The sequence below is a fragment of the Carassius auratus genome, chromosome 1 (assembly GCF_003368295.1).
Source record: "Carassius auratus strain Wakin chromosome 1, ASM336829v1, whole genome shotgun sequence".
NCBI classification, from domain to species: Eukaryota; Metazoa; Chordata; class Actinopteri; order Cypriniformes; family Cyprinidae; genus Carassius; species Carassius auratus.
This window is the reverse complement of record NC_039243.1, coordinates 7,524,498-7,543,935: the sequence shown is the minus strand read 5'-3', so window position 1 is coordinate 7,543,935 and position 19,438 is coordinate 7,524,498. Positions and strand designations below refer to the sequence as shown.

At 35.1% G+C, this 19,438-nt stretch overlaps 1 protein-coding gene across 1 annotated transcript in view; it reads right to left on the bottom strand.

Annotated features, from left to right (window-relative positions):
• Window positions 1-13,358, bottom strand: part of LOC113053189 (complement C3-like) — a 36,071-nt gene extending 22,713 nt beyond the window's left edge. Inside the window, exons 1-23 of the mRNA XM_026218051.1 lie at window positions 13,250-13,358; window positions 12,961-13,156; window positions 12,712-12,880; window positions 12,249-12,322; window positions 11,832-11,920; window positions 11,656-11,738; window positions 11,483-11,570; window positions 11,213-11,315; window positions 10,500-10,620; window positions 10,251-10,366; window positions 9,984-10,130; window positions 9,691-9,894; window positions 6,510-6,701; window positions 6,272-6,424; window positions 6,072-6,201; window positions 5,914-5,985; window positions 5,118-5,312; window positions 4,059-4,173; window positions 3,764-3,855; window positions 3,549-3,688; window positions 2,937-3,146; window positions 2,736-2,799; window positions 2,551-2,637 (exon numbers count right to left, since the gene is read on the bottom strand). Coding sequence (XP_026073836.1) covers window positions 2,551-2,637; window positions 2,736-2,799; window positions 2,937-3,146; window positions 3,549-3,688; window positions 3,764-3,855; window positions 4,059-4,173; window positions 5,118-5,312; window positions 5,914-5,985; window positions 6,072-6,201; window positions 6,272-6,424; window positions 6,510-6,701; window positions 9,691-9,894; window positions 9,984-10,130; window positions 10,251-10,366; window positions 10,500-10,620; window positions 11,213-11,315; window positions 11,483-11,570; window positions 11,656-11,738; window positions 11,832-11,920; window positions 12,249-12,322; window positions 12,712-12,880; window positions 12,961-13,156; window positions 13,250-13,332 — 2,923 coding nt within the window. The 5' untranslated portion in view covers window positions 13,333-13,358. The remainder of the gene's footprint in view (window positions 1-2,550; window positions 2,638-2,735; window positions 2,800-2,936; window positions 3,147-3,548; window positions 3,689-3,763; window positions 3,856-4,058; window positions 4,174-5,117; window positions 5,313-5,913; window positions 5,986-6,071; window positions 6,202-6,271; window positions 6,425-6,509; window positions 6,702-9,690; window positions 9,895-9,983; window positions 10,131-10,250; window positions 10,367-10,499; window positions 10,621-11,212; window positions 11,316-11,482; window positions 11,571-11,655; window positions 11,739-11,831; window positions 11,921-12,248; window positions 12,323-12,711; window positions 12,881-12,960; window positions 13,157-13,249) is intronic.
• Window positions 13,359-19,438: the final 6,080 nt, after the last annotated feature.

Genomic DNA, 19,438 nt, shown 5'->3' with positions numbered 1-19,438 from the left:
TGAAATATTCAGAATGAATACTTTTGTTCGTTTTTCTTTATTAATTTAATTTCCCAGCAAGAAAGATAGTATCCTATTTTAAATAATCTGTAATGTACCCCCCCACCCACCGCAGCGTCTACTTGGTATTACCCAACCTGCTTTCTCTACCAAGTTTGTTCACTATTTCGCGCAGTTGATGGGATGAATGGTTGGAGAAAGCTGATGGAAAGATGAAAAAGATACTGAAAGGCAGCCAGACAATGATTTTTCATTGTTGGTTGACACCAGCCAAAAAAAGAAAAATACTGACCAAACGGAGGAGCCCTAATTGCTAAATTAGCTGTTAAGTTAGCTCAAGGTTTCATATTCCCGTGTGGGGTGCGGGTGAGGCTCACTGGTGGGGAATAGAGACATGACAAGTGGGGTGCGACAAACAGGTTTTGTGCCCATCTTTTTAAATCCTTTATATATTGACCATAGACTGAAAACAAAACAAAGACACATTTAAATGTAAGCTGTACTTAACCTTTTTTTTTTACACGTAAGTTTAAAAGCTTATCAAGGAGATCGTAGTATATGGTTCCCATGGAGATGAGTCATAATTTAGGTGCAACGTAATTTAGGTGTCTATCTTATTAAAATACGTACATTATTAGTAATTTACCATCTCTGGTTCAATTTGAGATTATTATTATTTTTTATTTTTTTATTTTGGTTTTGTTTTGTTTTGTTTTGTTTTTTTTTTGTTCTTTTTGCATGGAGTTTGCAAAATGACAAAATGAATCAAAGCAAAACTAACGTTAACGTTAGTCTACACTTTTATTTTCTCAGTTTATGAATTTGATGTTATCATAGGCTAAATGCAAAGACAATTATTATTATTTTTATCTACTTTTGAGTCTTATTTCATGCAAAGTGATAGTGTAATTGCACTTTCATTTTCACTATTTGAAAGTTTTTAATGTTGTTATTTGATATTAAGTTTTTTAAAATGTGATGTTAATATAATACATTTTAACAGTTAAACTTAAAGCCTAGTTTATTCATTTTTTTTGGGGTGATTGGGGACAGGAGGGGGTCGGAATATATATATGTGTGTGTTCACCAGTTGAATATGTTAAATAAATGTTTCTTATTTATTTCTCTTTCTCTTGAGTTGAAGCCTACAGCTATTCTATCCATGCAGCAACTGATGGAAAAGGGATTCACTTTGGTGCTGTTGTGATGATGTCGCAAAAATGACATCTATATATATATATATATATATATATATATATATATATATATATATATATATATATATATATATATATATATATATATATATAAACATTCTTGAATCATTCTTGTGTCTTGTCTTGCCTCTCAACAACTTTTAAACTATCGGCTGTAATTTAGTAACTCCATACGATGATTCCAACTTTAACTTACCTGATAATGAGCTAAATAACCTTAAGGAGGTTAATCAATATATTTTATAATTCAAGACACTAAGACTTTTAAGGTTCTTCATTTTTTTTTTTACAATTGTTTAAAAATTTATATACATCGATTGTACAAAATTTTTATTTCATTTATATTTTGTGTAAATTCATGTTTAAATGTAAAATTGTGACTCAAAGCACACTTAGTAATAAACCTCTGCTGCATTTTGAATCAAAAATCACATTTAAAAACAAATACTACTGAGATTAATATATTGATGATATATACAAAGTAGCGTGACTGCAAACTAAACCAACAGGGTACTAGAACTGCAGTCCTGAAACTGCAGCCATCGCTATATCGTCCAGTATGGTAGGTGGCGCTGTCACGAAAAACTAGGGTCCTAGAACTGCGGTCCTAGAACTGCGGTCCTAGATCTGCGGTCCTGCATCTGCAGCCTCCGGTTGTGCAGGAACATACTATTGTCTCGGTTTCAAATTTTCATTAGTTTTCATAGTATTGTGTCAGTTTATAGTAGGGGTGACCAAGGATAGTTGGCGATTCGATGCTTTGATTTGAGGAGATTGATTCGACTACTAATCTAACAGTCGAATATTCGCTGGCTGTTATGATTATGCCATTCTGACTATATGCGAGTGCTCACATGTCTGATTTCACATAGAACTTGTGGTTTTCTCCAAATAAGTTAATATGGAGCCTATTATGATAAAGCCGTGAATAAGAATCTGAAAAAAAAGAAGCTTCAAATAAATATTTTAAAGAGTGTGAATAAATCCAACCACCCCTATAGATTTATGTTTCACTTTCCATAATCCGTGACTGACAGAGGAGCATCTTGGCGGCAGGGATTTAAAACTTTACCAAGACTCAAACTGACACAGGCAGAGACTGGAGTTTTCTGGGGTATTACACAGGGTTTTACTTTGGTTAAACTTTTAGTAAAGTTTCATGATATCAATTAATTAGACATGATTTTTGATTACTAAAATGTGACAATTAAAATGGAGTTCAAGCAGCAACAAAACTAAAGTCAAACAAAAATACTAATGGAATTTTGGAAAAAAAATTAATGGATTTCGTTCCTTTATGCCTCAAATAAGAACAGTGCAATTAGATTTTCACCTATCACTGTGATCACTCTGGAAGCAGGGGTGTTTGGAACCTTTTGGATTGGGATCTTGCTCCTCATATGCACGAACTGCGAGCCACCTGTTAATTTAGGGGGAACATAGGGTGTTTGAAGAGGATTTTAGCTGTCATTTGCAAACATTTTCACTGAATATTCAGTGTTTCTAAAGAGGCTGCACCTGGATGCTGGGATGGGTTAATCTCCACAATTTCCTCCTGGACTTCGGTTAGCACACCTTCAGGCTGAAAAAAAGACGGACACAAATTAAACTTTGTGGGTGCATTGAAAATCTAAAAATAAAGTGAGTGAGGACAGTGCATGATTGATTCCTGCAGAAATCACCAGAGCCTTCCTCTAAATGTTGATAAGGCAGACTCACCACCACCTTCAGATTCTTTCTAATTCCGTCATTGCGATTGGAGCTGTATGCTTCAGCTTCGATCCACTGGTCTTTCAGCTCCATGGGGATGATGATGAAAGGGATGGATGTGGAGGACATGGGGCCAACAGAAACGGTTATCTTGCCTTTTTGTTTTTTGCTGGCACTGCTGCAAATACCCTCTGATGTCTTAAATCTAATTTGCACAGTCTGGTATAAGACAAAAAAAAAAGAAGATCTTAAGTATGTGGAAAAAACGTACAGTACAGTCCACTGCTGTACAAGTTTAACCTCATAAACCATGAAAAAAAAAATGCAATTTGCTGAAGCTGCTGGCATTTATATAAGAAAAAATAAAATGTATTTCTGAGGCTCATAATGTAAATCAATGAGATATTTATAACAGTGTAGCAGATACCTACATAAAATCAATTATGCCAAATGGCCTTTTACTTACTAAAACAGTCTAAACCCTCAATATGACAAAAGGCATGTGGTAGATTGTTTTGATCATGCCAATCATTTAGAGGCCTTAGAAAGTTGTATATCAAATATGCTACAGTAGCTTTTACAGTATTAGTACAATGTACCGTGCCAGTAAACTGCACATACTTTTAACTTCTGATTGCTGTAATTGTGGAGAACAGCCTTTATTTCCAGTTGTTCATTACGCACTGCTGAATAAGGCATCTTCAGATCGATAAAAAAATCTTTCTTAACAGTAATCTCAAAAGGATCAGCCACACACATTCCTGCAGAGAAACAGAGGGAGGGTCAAAGAACAACAAATAATATCACATAACAAATGAACAAGTGTGTCTATTTACCAAGGTTCTTGGACAGGCTGATGGCTGTGATCTGCCAGGTTGTAATGGAGTCTTTAAGGTATATTCCATTTCTTAGGTACGATGTTTCAGTGCTAGACAAAAACCAAGACACTGTCATGGTCATATCTCTTCAACATCTACAGCCAGTCCCTCCAAGATTTTTCAAACAAATATCAGTGCAGACCTGATAGAAATGTGTTCAATATTGCAAACTTGTTGAAAGAACAACATCTTGGTTCCCACAACAAGTTTTAGATTTATTTGTAGATGAAAATATCATAAAACATTTTCTCACCACAACTGGTTTTGTGGGCAGGGAGGAAGATCAATGTCCTCCCAAAGCCAACTTTCAGGAAACTGTGTGCGTACCGTCACATCACCTAGTTCCTCATCAAACTCATCTTCTTCGCCTGAAAAAGAAACCAACTAGGATGCACTACTATTCAAAGGTTTGTGTTTTTTTCTGATTTAACTACATCAAACGTGACAGTAAAAGAAAATATTGGTTTCCAAATAAATGCTGTTCTTTTGAACTTTCTATCTATCAAATAATCCTTAAAAATATAATGTGTCACAGTTTCCACAAAAATATGTGGCAGCACAAATGTTTTCAGCAGCATCAGAAATATTTCATGAGCACCAAATCAGTATATTAGAATGATTTATGAAGGATCATATGACACTGAAGACTGGAGTAATGATGCTAAAAATTCATCTTCACATCACAAGAATAAATCACAGTGTACAAAATAGTCACATAGAAACCAGTTATTTAAAATTGTAATACTATTTTACAATATTACTGTTTTATGCCAGTCTTCAAGCTGTACAAGCTGTTTTTGTGTTCCTTGTGTATGTTTGTATTTGCTAAGGACTGCAGTCTCTAAAAGAAGCAACACATTATTTTACAAAAAAAAAAAAAAATAGAAATAATTTTTAAACCTAATACTTTACTGTAACTTAAATTTGAATTATATATATATATATATATATATATATATATATATATATATATATATATATATATATATATATATATATATATATATATAATTACTTCAAATTTAAGTTACAGTAAAGTATTAGGTCCAATTGAAATAATATTATTGTTGAAGCATTTAATCTGAGTTTATTCTCTGTTGATATGTAATAAAATGAGAATATGTGACCATAATATTGTAGCCATAATTAACCCACAAGTGCTCTCAAACTTTACAACTGTAATGTGTTAATGCCATTTAGCTTGAAAAAGCAATAAAGAAGGAAGCACTTGAGAGTTACTGTAGGTAGGTGGATAATTCTCTTGCTGAAATCACTGTGTTTGAGAGCTTCGAGAATGAGGCTAAAATCTCACTGCGGGCCAGTAAAATCTCATCGTCTGCGAATTCAGCCTGGTGGCGTTGCAGCTCCCTGCAGCAGTGCAGGAAGGCCTCAACACATTCATCTCCATCATAGATGAATATACTCCGCCTTTCACAAGTGTAGCCGAGATAATTATCTTGAAGTCCATCCACACAGCACGTCTTCAGATCACCAGAGTACTGACCAACTGAAAAGACAATGGTACTGTAGAAACAACAAGAACAGAAAGAGAGAAACAGCACAAAAATGTCTACACGACTTTGGGGCATAAAAAAATAAATAAATAAGGTTGCACTATTTGGCACAAATTTTGTTATGGCTATAAAATAAAAACGACTATAAAATAATAATAATAATAATAATAATAATAATAACAATAATAATAATAATAATAATAATAATAATAATAATAATAATAATAATAATAAGTATTATTAATCAATAATAAAAAAATATCTTAATTTCTTCATTTTCAAACATGAAACAATCAAACATTTATTTTGATGCAAAACTGCAGAAAGCCCTTAAAAGCTTCTCTTTTGTTTATAAGGGCTTCTCATTAAAAGTTTTGGATGATGGTTGGTGCATGTTACAAGCAACCCAGAGTAGATGCAGAGAAGAGTTCATATGGAGCAGCTTTTAATGTGAGCTGGGATGCTGAAAACACAAGCTGCCCGTTCGTCAGAAAACACTCTGAAATATAACTGAATTAAATCAGCAGCCTTTGCAATTTAATAAATCGGACTTAGCCATAATGAAAATTTCAGTTTTATAAAAAGCTTCCTTACCCAATGTAGTGGTGACCTGCAGAAGACTCTGTGAACTGCGTTTTCTCTTAGATGGGGCAAGACACTGAATATCTACAAGAACATGACAGATGTGTTTGGGAATGCAGAGCATGACAACACTAACACTTCAGTTCCAGCTAAATTAACTTGTCAGGTACTTGTTCTGGTGTTGGTTCCTCCTGCATTGTTGGACTCAAACATCAGACCTGCATCAGTGAAAACCCCCATACTGTCCCTCCCACCTCCTGCTGTACAGCCGGTGTCATGCTTCTCTATGATGTCCCAGATCTACAGCAACAAGAGACCAGGTCATTTGAAGTAAATCTGAAACTACTGAGTCTATTGTAAGGTTAATGACCTTAGTCTGAGTCAATCTGTTCTTGTTGTTAAGGACATAGACACCCTTATCTACAGCAACCAGCCCAACTTTAGCTCCAGGGTCTCCAGTGATTTTCAAGCTGATCTGATCTCCTGGGCCATATTGTCCCGGGTCCTTCACCTCAACTTTGAGCTGTGATTAAAAGCAAGAACATGCACATAAATGCTGATGGTTTCTACATGCACTCATCATGCTCATGGTTTCTGGGTTCACTTACCGTTCCCATGCATGTGTCCTTCATGTCGACCCAGACTGAATCAGACACCACCTCAGATGGGTCCACATGGTAATAAGCCACAAAGCGGAAGGACGGCATCATTTCTTTGGTTACAGGCAGAGACAGAGTCACTAGAGATTGTCCGGTCAACTTAAACCTTTTCACTTGAACAATCTGACCTTTACTTAAGATCTGTGGGAATAATGACAAATAAAGGCAGCATGAATTACATTCATACACAGTAAAAAACGTTTTATTTTTTTTTTATTTTTATTTTTATTTATTTTTTTAACCCAACTGTTGGGTTACACATATTGGGTAAATGTGTTGGCTTATCTTAAAATTTGTTGGGTCATTTTTTTTTTCCGTCGTTGGGTTATTTTTAGTTATATCCCAACTGTTGGGTTAAATATGTTTCCCGCTTCACTCCGTTCAACTTTTAACGGTCCAGTCAGATACTGGCATGATTATGAAAGGTAAGTAACTGTTAATATAATCGTATGATGTATATAACTGTTATAACATTAAGTAATGTGTCTGATACGTTAATTATAATTTTTTAAGACGTAAAACCGTTTGTTTCAAATCCAAACGTTTCCATGTTCCCGTTGTATCCGGATGCTAAAATGTTATTTAATATAAAGAATATAGAATAATAGTAAATGTATAATACGTAACGCTGTATATGCGTCTGAAAGTTGGACTATATACAAGTTTCTCTCTCTCTCTCTCTCTCTCTCTCTCTCTCTCTCTCTCTCTTTCTCTCTATAGGCTATGTACGCGTAGTGTATAACTATGCAGCAAACCTTTTTTAAATATTTTTATAATTTACTGAAAATAAATAAATGACTTTTTAAACTGTATGAGAGCTGATACTGTCAAAATGAGCTGATACAGTTTCCTGCATTCATGAGTACTCAGAAACCGGTGACTGTGGACGAATCAGCAGAGCTTGAACGAGCTTTTGTCATCGCTGAATCATTCTCAGACATTTCCAAATGTCGAAATTGGTTAGCGCATATATCTGTGCATGATTTTGTCCAATGCCTCCGGCGAGCGGAGCTTCTCAAAGTTGGGAATAATCAAAGGAGAGCTGCTGTCCTCAGGTGGGCAGGAAAGGCTAAGTATGCTGGCGCTTGAGTCTCAAATGCTCATGCACCAACACCAAGAAAAAATAGGCCCTTTTTACGCTGCAGCCTCAGTTCAGTTCAGTTCAGTTCAGTTTATTTATATAGCACATTTAAAAACAACCATGGTTGACCAAAGTACTTAACAATGTCTAGAAAAGAAAACTAGAGAGTCACATACAAATAAAACAAATACAGTAAAAACATACCAATGTCACAGCTCAGCTTGATATAAAAGCCAAGGAATACGAGTGTGTCTTAAGAAATGACTTAAAAATTCCAACAGCCTGAGCAGTTCTTATGTGTACAGGTAAACTATTCCACAAATTAGGTGCCACCACTGAAAAAGCCTGGTCACCTTTATTTTTTAACTTAGTTCTTGGAACACTGAGGAGAATCCGACTGGATGACCTCAATGCTTTAACGGGGGCATGGACATGTAAAAGCTCTGATAAATACGCAGGCGCCAACCCATTTAAAATCTTAAAAACAAACAATAAAATCTTGAAATCAATCCTGAAGCGGACAGGAAGCCAGTGTATTGAAGCTAGGACAGGGGTAATGTGCTCATACTTTTAGTCCCAGTCAAAAGCAGAGCTGCTTGACTTTAGCTAACAGTCTTAGTTGAAAGAAACTGGTTTTTACAACAGAACTAATCTGTATTTCAAATTTAAAAGCACTGTCAAAAATCACACCGAGATTCTTGGTAAATAGACGAACATATAACCCTAAATTACCAAGTGCATCTACACAAGCACTTAAATCCCCAGGACGACCAAACACAACAATCTCAGTCTTATTTTCATTAAGACAAAGAAAGTTCTGATCCAACCATATTTTTAAATCTTTCAGGCAATTCAGTAATGAAAGAAACAAAGCTTTGTTATTAGTTTTGACAGGCAAATAAATCTGCATAACAGTGAAAAGTGATATTGTGCTTTCTAAAAATGTACCCCAAGGGCAGCATATACAAAGAAAACAACATAAGGCCCAATACTGACCCTTGAGGGATGCCACAAAAAAGAGGCTGGGCAGATGATGACAATTCACCAAGGTGAACAGAAAAACTTCTGTCTGTCAAATATGACTGAAACCATTTAAGGGCTATGCCCTTAATACCGACACAGTGTTCAAGTCTAGATAAAAGAATAGAATGGTTGACCGCATCAAAGGCCGCAGTCAAATCCAGAAGGACTAAAACAGCAGAGTTACCAGAGTCCACAGTTAAAAGAAGATCATTAGAAACTCTTAAAAGAGCAGTTTCTGTACTGTGACGGGCTTAAAACCAGACTGAAAATTTTCATATATACTAAATTCATTGATAAATGACTGAGGTTGATTAAAAACAACTCTCTCCAAGACTTTCGATAAAAAGGGGAGTTTAGATATAGGTCTGAACTCTAGAATTTTGCAGCATCAGGCCTAATTTGGTCTTAATCCAGCCCTGAAGGCGGTGCATTGCCATTGAGACTTGCCTATGATGAGTTCACAGCTGAACGGACATTTCACTCGCTGGCTTCAGTGTCACATTTGCATATGCTGCACTACTGGAATTTGTGATTGGTTGACAGCAAATTTAAAATATTAAATGGAATGATAAAATAATGTTATTAACCGGTTAATGGCCATTTAAAATTTTCGATTCTTTTCGGAACTATAATTTCAGATTTTGTTTCTGGTTCTGGTTCTGTTCCTGTCAAAATTTTGTTTGTTTCTGGTTTTCGTTTTCGTTCCTCGAACCGGTTCAGAGCCCTGATTAGAGACAGATAGGACAGCATGTTGGATTTTCACACATTGCCCAACAATCTGAAAAAAAATGGTTAATGGTAAGGTGTCAGGTTCCCAATTTGTAGGTGGAGAGATTGATACGCGCAGGAAGTTGCACTCCAGAATTGGTGTAGGTTTTCAAAAAATGTCCATAGAGCTTGCAGAAGTGTGAATATAATTTGTACAGTAATTCATCTCTAAATAGAGGTTACAAAGCACCATTTGTATCAAACAACAACGATGCACAAAGTAGTACACGAGCGATAACTGTGTCATGTGTTCCTCACCATGTAGGTGAAATCCTGATTTTTCACTCCAGGGCTGTTTCCTAGATTCAGATTGACTTTCATCTGATCACCGATCTGCAGCTCTGCAGCATCAATGCCGATGTGCAGGTAGTTTTTGGAGCCTCCTTTTGGAATGTAGGCCTGAGCTGTCATCTTCTTCTCTGCCTGCTGTTGATCACTTAATTGTGGTTCTTTGGTTTTTGCCTGGACATAAACATATTGATTTTGTTGGTTTGCAAAATTTCAAAAAGAAATAAAGACTTTGAGATGTTTCATTCAAGCTCACGACTTACAGTGATTTCCAGTGTGGAAGATCCTTGCGGAGTGTTGACAGTAACTTTCGCAATGCCATTGGCTCTTGTTCGACCTCTGACCCCTCCAGGATTGACCTCCACTTCCACATTTTTAGCAGGTGTTTGGTCAGGATTTGTTACATAGACCTTAATAAGAAATTAAAAAAAGAATATCATAGTATATAACCAATATCACCATGTATTATAGCTCAGTAGAGGTGATTGTGATCCCATTCTTAAATGTTTTAGTGATTTTTTTTTTCATACTGAGACATCAAAAGGCATCCCAGGTTTGAAGAAGTGTGGTGTTCTTTTGAAGAGAATGGTGTACGGTGACGTCACAATCTGAATGCCATTCTTATGCGCTTCTACCATTTCACTGCCTGAAACACGCACACAAACACAATCATCAGACATATTTCTCCTTTAGAGCTGCTTAAACATAAAAACCTTCCAGCAACTCTCAAGTTAAAAGTCTAAAGTCTCTACATAGACTCACTTCAGTCTGGCTCTTACCTGTTTCTGTTAAAACACTGGCTGAAATGTAGAGGGATTTCCCAACTAGCTGCTGGATGTCTGGGAAGTTCACCTTGATCATTTGTATTTTTAACTCTGCCTCTCCTTCTCCATCAGTTATCTACAGAGAGAAACATGGCGACATCAACTCCCTGTAAAGTAGTTTTTGTTATTTAATAAAATTATATTTTAGCCATTTTTTTACTATTTTATAAAGTTATATTTTTATAAAATTACTTTTAGATAAAAATTTTTTTTCTTAATTTATTATAATTATGTATTTATTTATTTTTTTACACTAGAACTGTAAAATTGCAGTAATACCCCCCCCCCAAATATATTATTATTTTCTATAATTTCATATGTTTAAAAAAAAAATAATAAATACAATTATACAATTTACACATTGTATACGTTTTATTTAATAAAAATGTTTTTAATGCATTTTTATTTAAATAATTGTATTTATTTGTAGGACTGTAAAACACAATCCCCCTCCCCCCCTCCCATTGCAATTTCATTAGGATTGCAATATGAATTGCACATCTCATGTCTGTTGCATTAGCAAAATACAAAGGCATAAATTCACAATGAAACAGCAGTTATGTTGAACCACAAACATGCAAGCAATGCCCTTGGTCTCCAAATGAAGTTGTGCATCATGTGGGATTATAATTAGTAAAGTTATAAAGCACAGCTCTGTCTGAACTCACCTGAACCTTTTGCAGTGAAGCAGCAATGCTGATCTTCTTCTCATTGTCTATCACACCAAACACCACAAATGCAGTTCCACTCACCTTATTACCAAACAGGTACCTAAAGAAACAAATATATCTTTCAAACATTTGAGAACATCCCTTATAATATATCTTCAAATAACCAGTGTGGTCACAGGAATAGAAGCTACATATGAATTATACTACTTTAGAGTAATAAATTGGAGTGGTATGTACAGTCAAACAGATAAACAAAATTAATCGTACTTAGCTGATATGTCTACTATCAGAGAGTTCTCATTCACAGAGAAGAATGGTTTGCGTGGATTTAAGGTCACTTCAAAGCTCGGCAGCACTACAAAAAGTATAACAAATTACAGCCATTCTTCAGTATTTCTACTTTTCCAACATAATTTGTTCTCCAGAGACAGTAAACGTACCATATTCCATAACTTCAAAGTCAGTGGTGAAGTTCTTTTGTGGTGTGTTTGTGTACTTTGCGATCAACTTCCAAACCCCAGAGCTTCAAAAACATAATGTGCAGAAAACACAAGCGTCTTACTAACATAGAACACTTGCATCATGACTGAATGGTGCACTTCAGCAATAAACAAACCTGGCAAGTTCAGGTAATGCAAAGTTTTCGGTCCTGATGCCTTGCCTTGGCTGGAATTGATCTCTGTCCAGTGTGATGCCTTGAGGATTCTTGGTAAAATGCAGTAAAAAAATACAGTAAAAATGCATTTTTTTAATTATAATTTATTTTATTTTATTTTTTGCCACTGATGAGATAATTCTGTTGCTTGTTACAGCATACAAGATGGTTTAGTTATTTAATGTAGTGATGCACCAAAATTTTACCAACTAAAAATATTAGCTAAAAAAGTTTCAGTAACGGAGAGCCAAAATCTTTGACTGATTTTTTTTAATTTTTTTTTATTATTATTATTATTTTTAATTGTGCGTCACTAAAAATCCCTGTCAGTGTATCTCTAATTCCGTTTATGTGAATATACAGCATTTATTTCCATACCATGATATCAACCGAAATGGAGGTTCCATCAAATGGGTGTTGATCAGGAGTTAACGAGAAAATCCTGTAATTAACTGGAAAAAAATATAATTTGTTACATCAAATATTTCTATGTGCACTACAGCTTTATTTTACGTAAATCTTTATGCATGTATCCTATTGTCGTGATGCGACTGCAGGGTGACAGCAAATGTATTCTTTTAAAATTATTTTTACACAGCTGAGAAATATTTAACGTTTTCTGCATCCTCTCTATAATGAAAAGGACTCTGTTAATGTGTGCGTGATTCTCTCTTGTTTTTATTGTTAGAGAAATGATTATGAATTATAATGAAAATTTATAATTAGAATATCCAGTACTGAATGCAACAACACGTTTTTTTTTAAATATTTGAAATACTTGAATTTTATAAGCCAATTAAAAAGCATTGTGACCCATGCCTAAAATAAACCTAAATGGTACCTGTGCTAGCAGGTGTGTAGATGGGTTTGTCTGTTTGGACAAATATATATCCAGACTGGAATGAGAGCATGACCACTTTCTCCAGAGTGACGGTTGGAAACTGAGCTTGTAGATACACATACTGCTTCTCCAGAGGATCATCAGAGAAGAAGTTCTGATCATCAGGGATCTGTACAACGGATAATCAGTCTGAATTATAAAAAATGATGTCAATGAGACATCACCGCACTGTCATTACTGCACTCTCACCTTTATATCTGTAAGGATCTGGAAACTGTTGGCTGTAGTCAGTGTCACTGATTTAGACAGTATATCCAGGTTCTTCTTCGGGTGATTCTTCACTGTGATCCTCACGTTCAGGTCTCCTCCAGAGTAATCCTGAGCCTCCACAAACACGTTCTCTGAGGAACCCACCCTCAGCATATTAGGAGCTGACAGAATATACCTGAGGAAATCAATAATTAAGATTTACTTTTGTCTATCAGACTAATTTCAGAAACCACCTTTTTGGAGGTTTAAAAAAAATGAATGTACGCACAGTGGGGCACATATTGTGAGCAAAGGGAAGCAAAGAATGATGGCAGTCAGCGCTACTATGTCCACATGCATCGTGTTCATCATCTGGCTGCATTAACAACATTAGTAGAAGCGGAGCACTGTTTCAACTTTTATCATTCATCTACGTCCCTCCTCGTTTCAAGACATCATCATCCTCAGAACTAACTGTTGAGTAACTTGGATGGAGAAACTGGAGTATGATCGAGCAACTATTGGTGTGTATTTATGTTTTGCAACACCATTTAATTGAAAAGCGTTAGTTAAGACAAACGCGTGTCTGCAACCCAGTTTCACAACACACTTTGTCTAGACTAGTCTTCAAACTAAGTGTGACATGGCAAAACAAACCCACCAGTGCAAGACTTCAGTTGCTTACTTCCACATTCTTCTTTGCATTTCTTGCTGAAGGATGAAGATGCGAGGAAGCATAAAGATATTAAGAAGCACCCAACAGTCGAAACATCAACAGTCTATGTCAGTTTAAGATAAATGTGCTAAAACGCACTTGCATAGCAGTTAACTTGAGTGCTAAAAATGTGTCACTCAAAATAACTGCCTATTAAACTAAACCATTTGGTCCATTACCAGTCATGCCAAATAATTGACAATTGTTTCAATCAGTTATTAAACAGTTTGCTCTTATTATGAAATTAGAGAAAGTCTAAAATGCATTGAAACTGCTAGTTATTATTTACTACTTTTTTTTTTTTTTTTTTTTTTTTTTTTTTTTCACAATAAATGAAAAAAGTTTGTTTGGTTTAAACTTTTTGCATTTTAGAATTTGCTGAATCCTGGTTTCTCAAGTTTAGTTAGAGGGTAACATTTTAGAATAATGGTCCATTAGTTAATGTTAGTTAACTACTTTAGTTTATATAATCTAAGCAAGAACAGTCCTTCTACAGCATTTATTAATCTTATTTTATGTTAATTTCAACATTTATTCATGCATTATTCAAATCGAAAGCTGTGCTTGTTAACATTAGTTAATGCACTTTGAATAAGCATGAACTAACATTGAATAACTTAATTAACTAACGTTAACAAAGATGAATAAATACAGTAATACATGTATTGTTCATTGTTTATTCATGTTAATTAATGAATTAACTAACATTAACTAATGGACCATTATTCTAAAGTGTTACCAGTTAAAGTATTAAAGTATTAAAAAGTATTTGTATCTTCTTATGCAAACCCACAGTTAACCTGAAATTAGGAACCACAATGTCTCAGGCAAAGGCAACAGGCAAAGAGTCAGTGAAATTGTATGTTAGAAAATAACAGAATAATATATTTTTAGCTTGATTGTCTTGCAAAACTAAATTTGAAACATCAATCCATCAACCTCATTGTACCCCCCCCCCCCTTTTTTTTCTTTATTATTTATTTATGTATTTATTACCTTGAAATAGCAGTTTCAAAAGCATTCCAACCAGACCTGGCACCATCTGGGCAAAAAAAGGATGACCGGACTACTTATAGTCTAAAATATTCTAACTGCCCATCTAGAACTTTTTCAGCTCCAAGTTTTATTTTAATTCCCAGAATGTTCTGCTAAAAGGTAGGATAACATCATCTAAAAAAAAAATGTCTATTGATAACATTGTTACAACATTATTCTCTAACATTCTACTAAAGCTTCCCATCACACTAGATGTGGACTGACATTGCTCAGAAGTCAGGTGTTGGTTGAAAGTGAAAACCCAACCTCTGATTGGTGTCAAACTCTAGTGTAAATACTCCAAAAACAGCATTACCAACTTCACTCACGATAAACAAGATTGGCTTTTATTTCTGTCATACATTTAAAAAAAAGTTCTTATTGAGATTAACAGAGATGTAAATGTTGATGGTTTATTGAAAATAATAGTTTGGTTTGATGAAACCATTATGGGGATCAGTAGTTGGTCAGTAGTTGAGCAGTATGTAACTATGTACAGCAAAAACACTGAGTGTGATCAGATGATGTTGGCTTTTTGCTGAAGATTTCGTCATGTAATGATCTGATTGTGTAATTTCCAAAGATTTTGAGTCAGACAGTAAAACTAAGTGAAGGCTCAGCAGGGCATGGTGGGAATAGAGCTGGTAAAAGAACTGTAAACCACATAATTGTGGCCAAATGTGATGTTTGTATGTTTTGTAATAAAATGAAGTAGCAAGCACAGACACGTGTATTTTCTTCCCCTCTTTTACTATTCTCCTTTTCCCCCTACTCCCACATCTAGTAGCTACATAATACCTCTGCAGATGCAACAGTTGATTAATTATTGTAAAGTCTTACCCAAATAATGTTTTTTGAGTGTTCACTTGAATCTCAGGCTTAGGAGAGCTAAGCACCCAAAATATAAATGACACCTCCCCAACACCTAAACCCACCCCCAAGTCGTTTGCCATGGCAGAAGTCTTCTGGCAGAACTCTTCTGTTTCTCTACCAAACTCCTTCCCAAACATCGATTCTTAAAGTATTGGCTGTTGGGGGGCCTCCAGGAACATGGGAACTACTGATCAAAACTTTAAAACATGATAATTTAAACTGCTTTACTACATTTATGGCAATCACACAGCAAAATCCCCAGTGTTAATTTAACACTCTGAGTGTGGACTCATATAAACACTGAAGCAGTGTTAAAAGTAACACTGAAGCAGAGTTGAAGTTAATGAGATAATTAAGAAGTTAATTGAGTTATGATTAAGCATTATTGAAGACACCTGATGTTAACAAGCAGAATCACAAACGAGAAAAATCACAATTTGTGTGTCACCATTATAGTGGTCAATGTTTGCTTTAGCTGGGATCTTGGCTTGTACATTTTTACTTTTAAAGTTTGTTTGTCAAACCAAGAGCAAAAATCATCGCGTGTTGATGATTATGTTTTAATGTAATCGTTGTTTGACATGAATCACTGAACTCATTTACAGTGTTTTCTCAAAGTAAAACTTCCATTATTGATTGTCACGGCTTTGATTCCACAATGAAAATCTGTATTTTCTATACATTTTGTAGGTGTCTCTTGCAAGTGATTCTGATTTTTTTTTTATTAAAGAATTCTAATTTTAGGCACACACAGATAACAATAATCAGCGTATGAATCTCAACAACGGTGACAAACAGCATATTCAGATAAACAGACCAACTCTGAACATCACAAAACTAGATACAAAATGAACATAAAAACAGCAAAAATAAAATATAGTTAGAATAAAAAGTTAAAAAGACAGTTCAGCTCATAATTTATTCATGCCGCAATGCATGATGGGAGCCATGGATGAGTTTTTATTGGCTACAACATGCTTTTTTGATGGTCACCGTTGTTGTGATGCTCACGCTGATTCCTGATGTCTGTGTGTCTAAACAAAAGACTTCTTTTTTTTACGTAGTACTAACTATTAAAAACATGTCATACTATGTCAGAAATTCTGGGTTGCTTACTTTTCTTTTTCACTTAATTTAGGTATGCAGTAAAGAAACTTAAACTCAGGCATTCAGGTCACTCTATAACAAATAGCTCAAATCACAATCAATGGCACACATGATTGCCTTTGCTGTGGTCTGTCTGTATGATATAATTCAGTCACCACGGCCACATAAAATCTACAGATAATAACTGAATGGTCAAGATCCCAACTAAAGCAAACATTGACCACTATAATGGTGATACACAAATTGTGATTTTCTCGTTTGGTGATTCTGCTTGTTAACATCAGGTGTCTTCAATAATGGTCAATCATAACTCAATTAACTTCTTAATTATCTCATTAACTTCAACTCTGCTTCAGTGTTACTTTTAACACTGCTTTAGTGTTTATATGAGTCCACACTCAAGAGTGTCAAATTAACACTGGGGATTTTGCTGTGCATAAACTACTAAATTAAGCCCATGAAAACATATAGATGGTGATCCAAATGTCCAGATGTCCACATCCAACTGATAGCTCAATCTGTGAATAGCATACAAAGGAATATTGAACAGTTTAGCGGTTTTACAAATACTAAAATGTATTTTGAACTTATATGAGTGTGGGACAACCTTTACAAAATCCTGAAATCAACAAAATCATACTGGAGAAAAAAAAAAGTGAGTTTGGGCCTCTAGGTGATGTGATGATACAATTTATCCGGCATGACTTTTTTTCATTCATTTATTACCACCGATGACACTTTTACAGCACAGACTGCTATGGAATCTGATTTATGTAAATGTAAGAAGTGAGGTAAGCAATCTTTAAACGTAACATCGCAGTGTGTTCCCAGCTTGAGCAAAAGTAAATGTAGAGAAGTCAGTACTGCTAACTTTGCAGTCATGGATCTGGTGAATTAGAATGATTTGTCAATGCGTTATGACAAAATTACAAACTTAGATACAGATGCTATAGTTTCCCCCACTCATGAGATGCAACAGAAACCAGTGGCCAAAAATAAAAATAAACAAGCGACAAGAGGGAAGAGGGAAGAGATCCAGAAGAAAGTGACAGAATCGCGAGTATACTGACTGCAGTACGAGACCTTTCTCTTTCAACTGAAATGACAGTCAAAGCTCCCCACTGGGCAAAGTTACGTCCAGTGGATGTCTTTTTTATGTCTTTGCTGATGTTGAAAAGACGTCCACTGAGGAGCCAGAATGAAAGTTTTTATGACGTCTTTTTTTGACGTCTTCTGTACGTCTGATTTAGATTTTCACAGAACCTCCTTACAAGGTTAAAAACTAGTTCAAAAGTGGTCAGTAGAAATATTTTCAACATCATTTAAGGTTCATTTAGGCTTAACTTATACTGTTTCTGGACCAAATCAACACTCTAAGGATTTAGACTTGTGTTATTTCAATGTTTGATCCTCCTCTGCTGAGATCTTCAGAGATTTAATGTCTTTGATTTGCAGTTGATTTTACCACATGCTCAATCGTCAGTTATTTCATAGATTATTTTATTTTCTTGATTTTAGGACAAACACAGTATCTGGAAATTACATTGAAATAACACGAGTCTAAATCCTGAGGGTGTTGATTTGGTCCAGAAACAGTATAAGTTATGCCTAAATGAACCTTCAATGATGTTTAAAATATTTCTACTGACCACTTTTGAACTAGTTTTTCATAAAACCTTTCATTCTGGCTCCTCAGTGGACGTCTTTTCAACGTCAGCAAAGACATAAAAAGACGTCCACTGGACGTAACTTTGCTCAGTGGCAGAGGTGGACATTCCAGGAGCCAGAAAGTAAAAGTCCTGCCATATTTTTGTTCCACCCATGAACTCAGCAGCTGATTTCATCAGAGGAGGAACCAAGTCATTCCTTCCAAGTCACAAACGAGTCTTGAGTCACATCCCAAGTCCTCAAAGAGTTAAAGTTAATGAGATAATTAAGTTACTAATTAAATGATAATTGTGCATTGATGATTTACACCTGCTATTATTGAGAATTACAGAGGATCAGATGTTGATGTTTTAATGGTTAAAATGATGCCACCATCATGGAGATCAGTGTTTGGATTAGTTGTGCTCTTGACCCTTGATTGATTGTGCTAGGTCTCTCTCTGTAGCCCTATATGTGGTGTTGAAGAGACGAGAGATCAGTGGTATACAATAAACATATAGGCACAATGAGCTGGTAATTATATTGAGAATAATGTGTTTTTTCAGAAGTTTAGAGTTTGAATAATTGTCCCAGTGGAACTACAGCACACAAAAAAAGGTACTTCAATGTTTGCAGAGAATAGATTTTAAATCTGTGTAACACATACAAAAATCTGAACTCCAGTGCTTTTTAGACACACACAGATATCAAGAACCAGCATATGAATCTCTGCAATGGTGACAATCAACAAAATGCTTCATGTTGCAATACATGAAAAACTCCCACAATGCACTGCAGTATGTATAATTATTTGTCACCACTGTTGAGGATCATATGATAAATGATCACGATTAAATGCATAATCCTAATCAGTTTTCTTTTCCTCTTAATATTGAAGTATGATGGTGGAAATGAATAATAAAATACCACTGTTTTTTAAGTATAATGCATTTGAATCAATATCAAACAATCAGCAAAAGCATAAGTTTTCTCCGAGTTTGTTTCTGCATTGTACAAATGTTTGTTGTGAAACAGATATGCATTTGCTTAGAAGCAAACTTACCAAAACTGTAAAAAGGCTTGAGCCCAAATGAAGCAAAT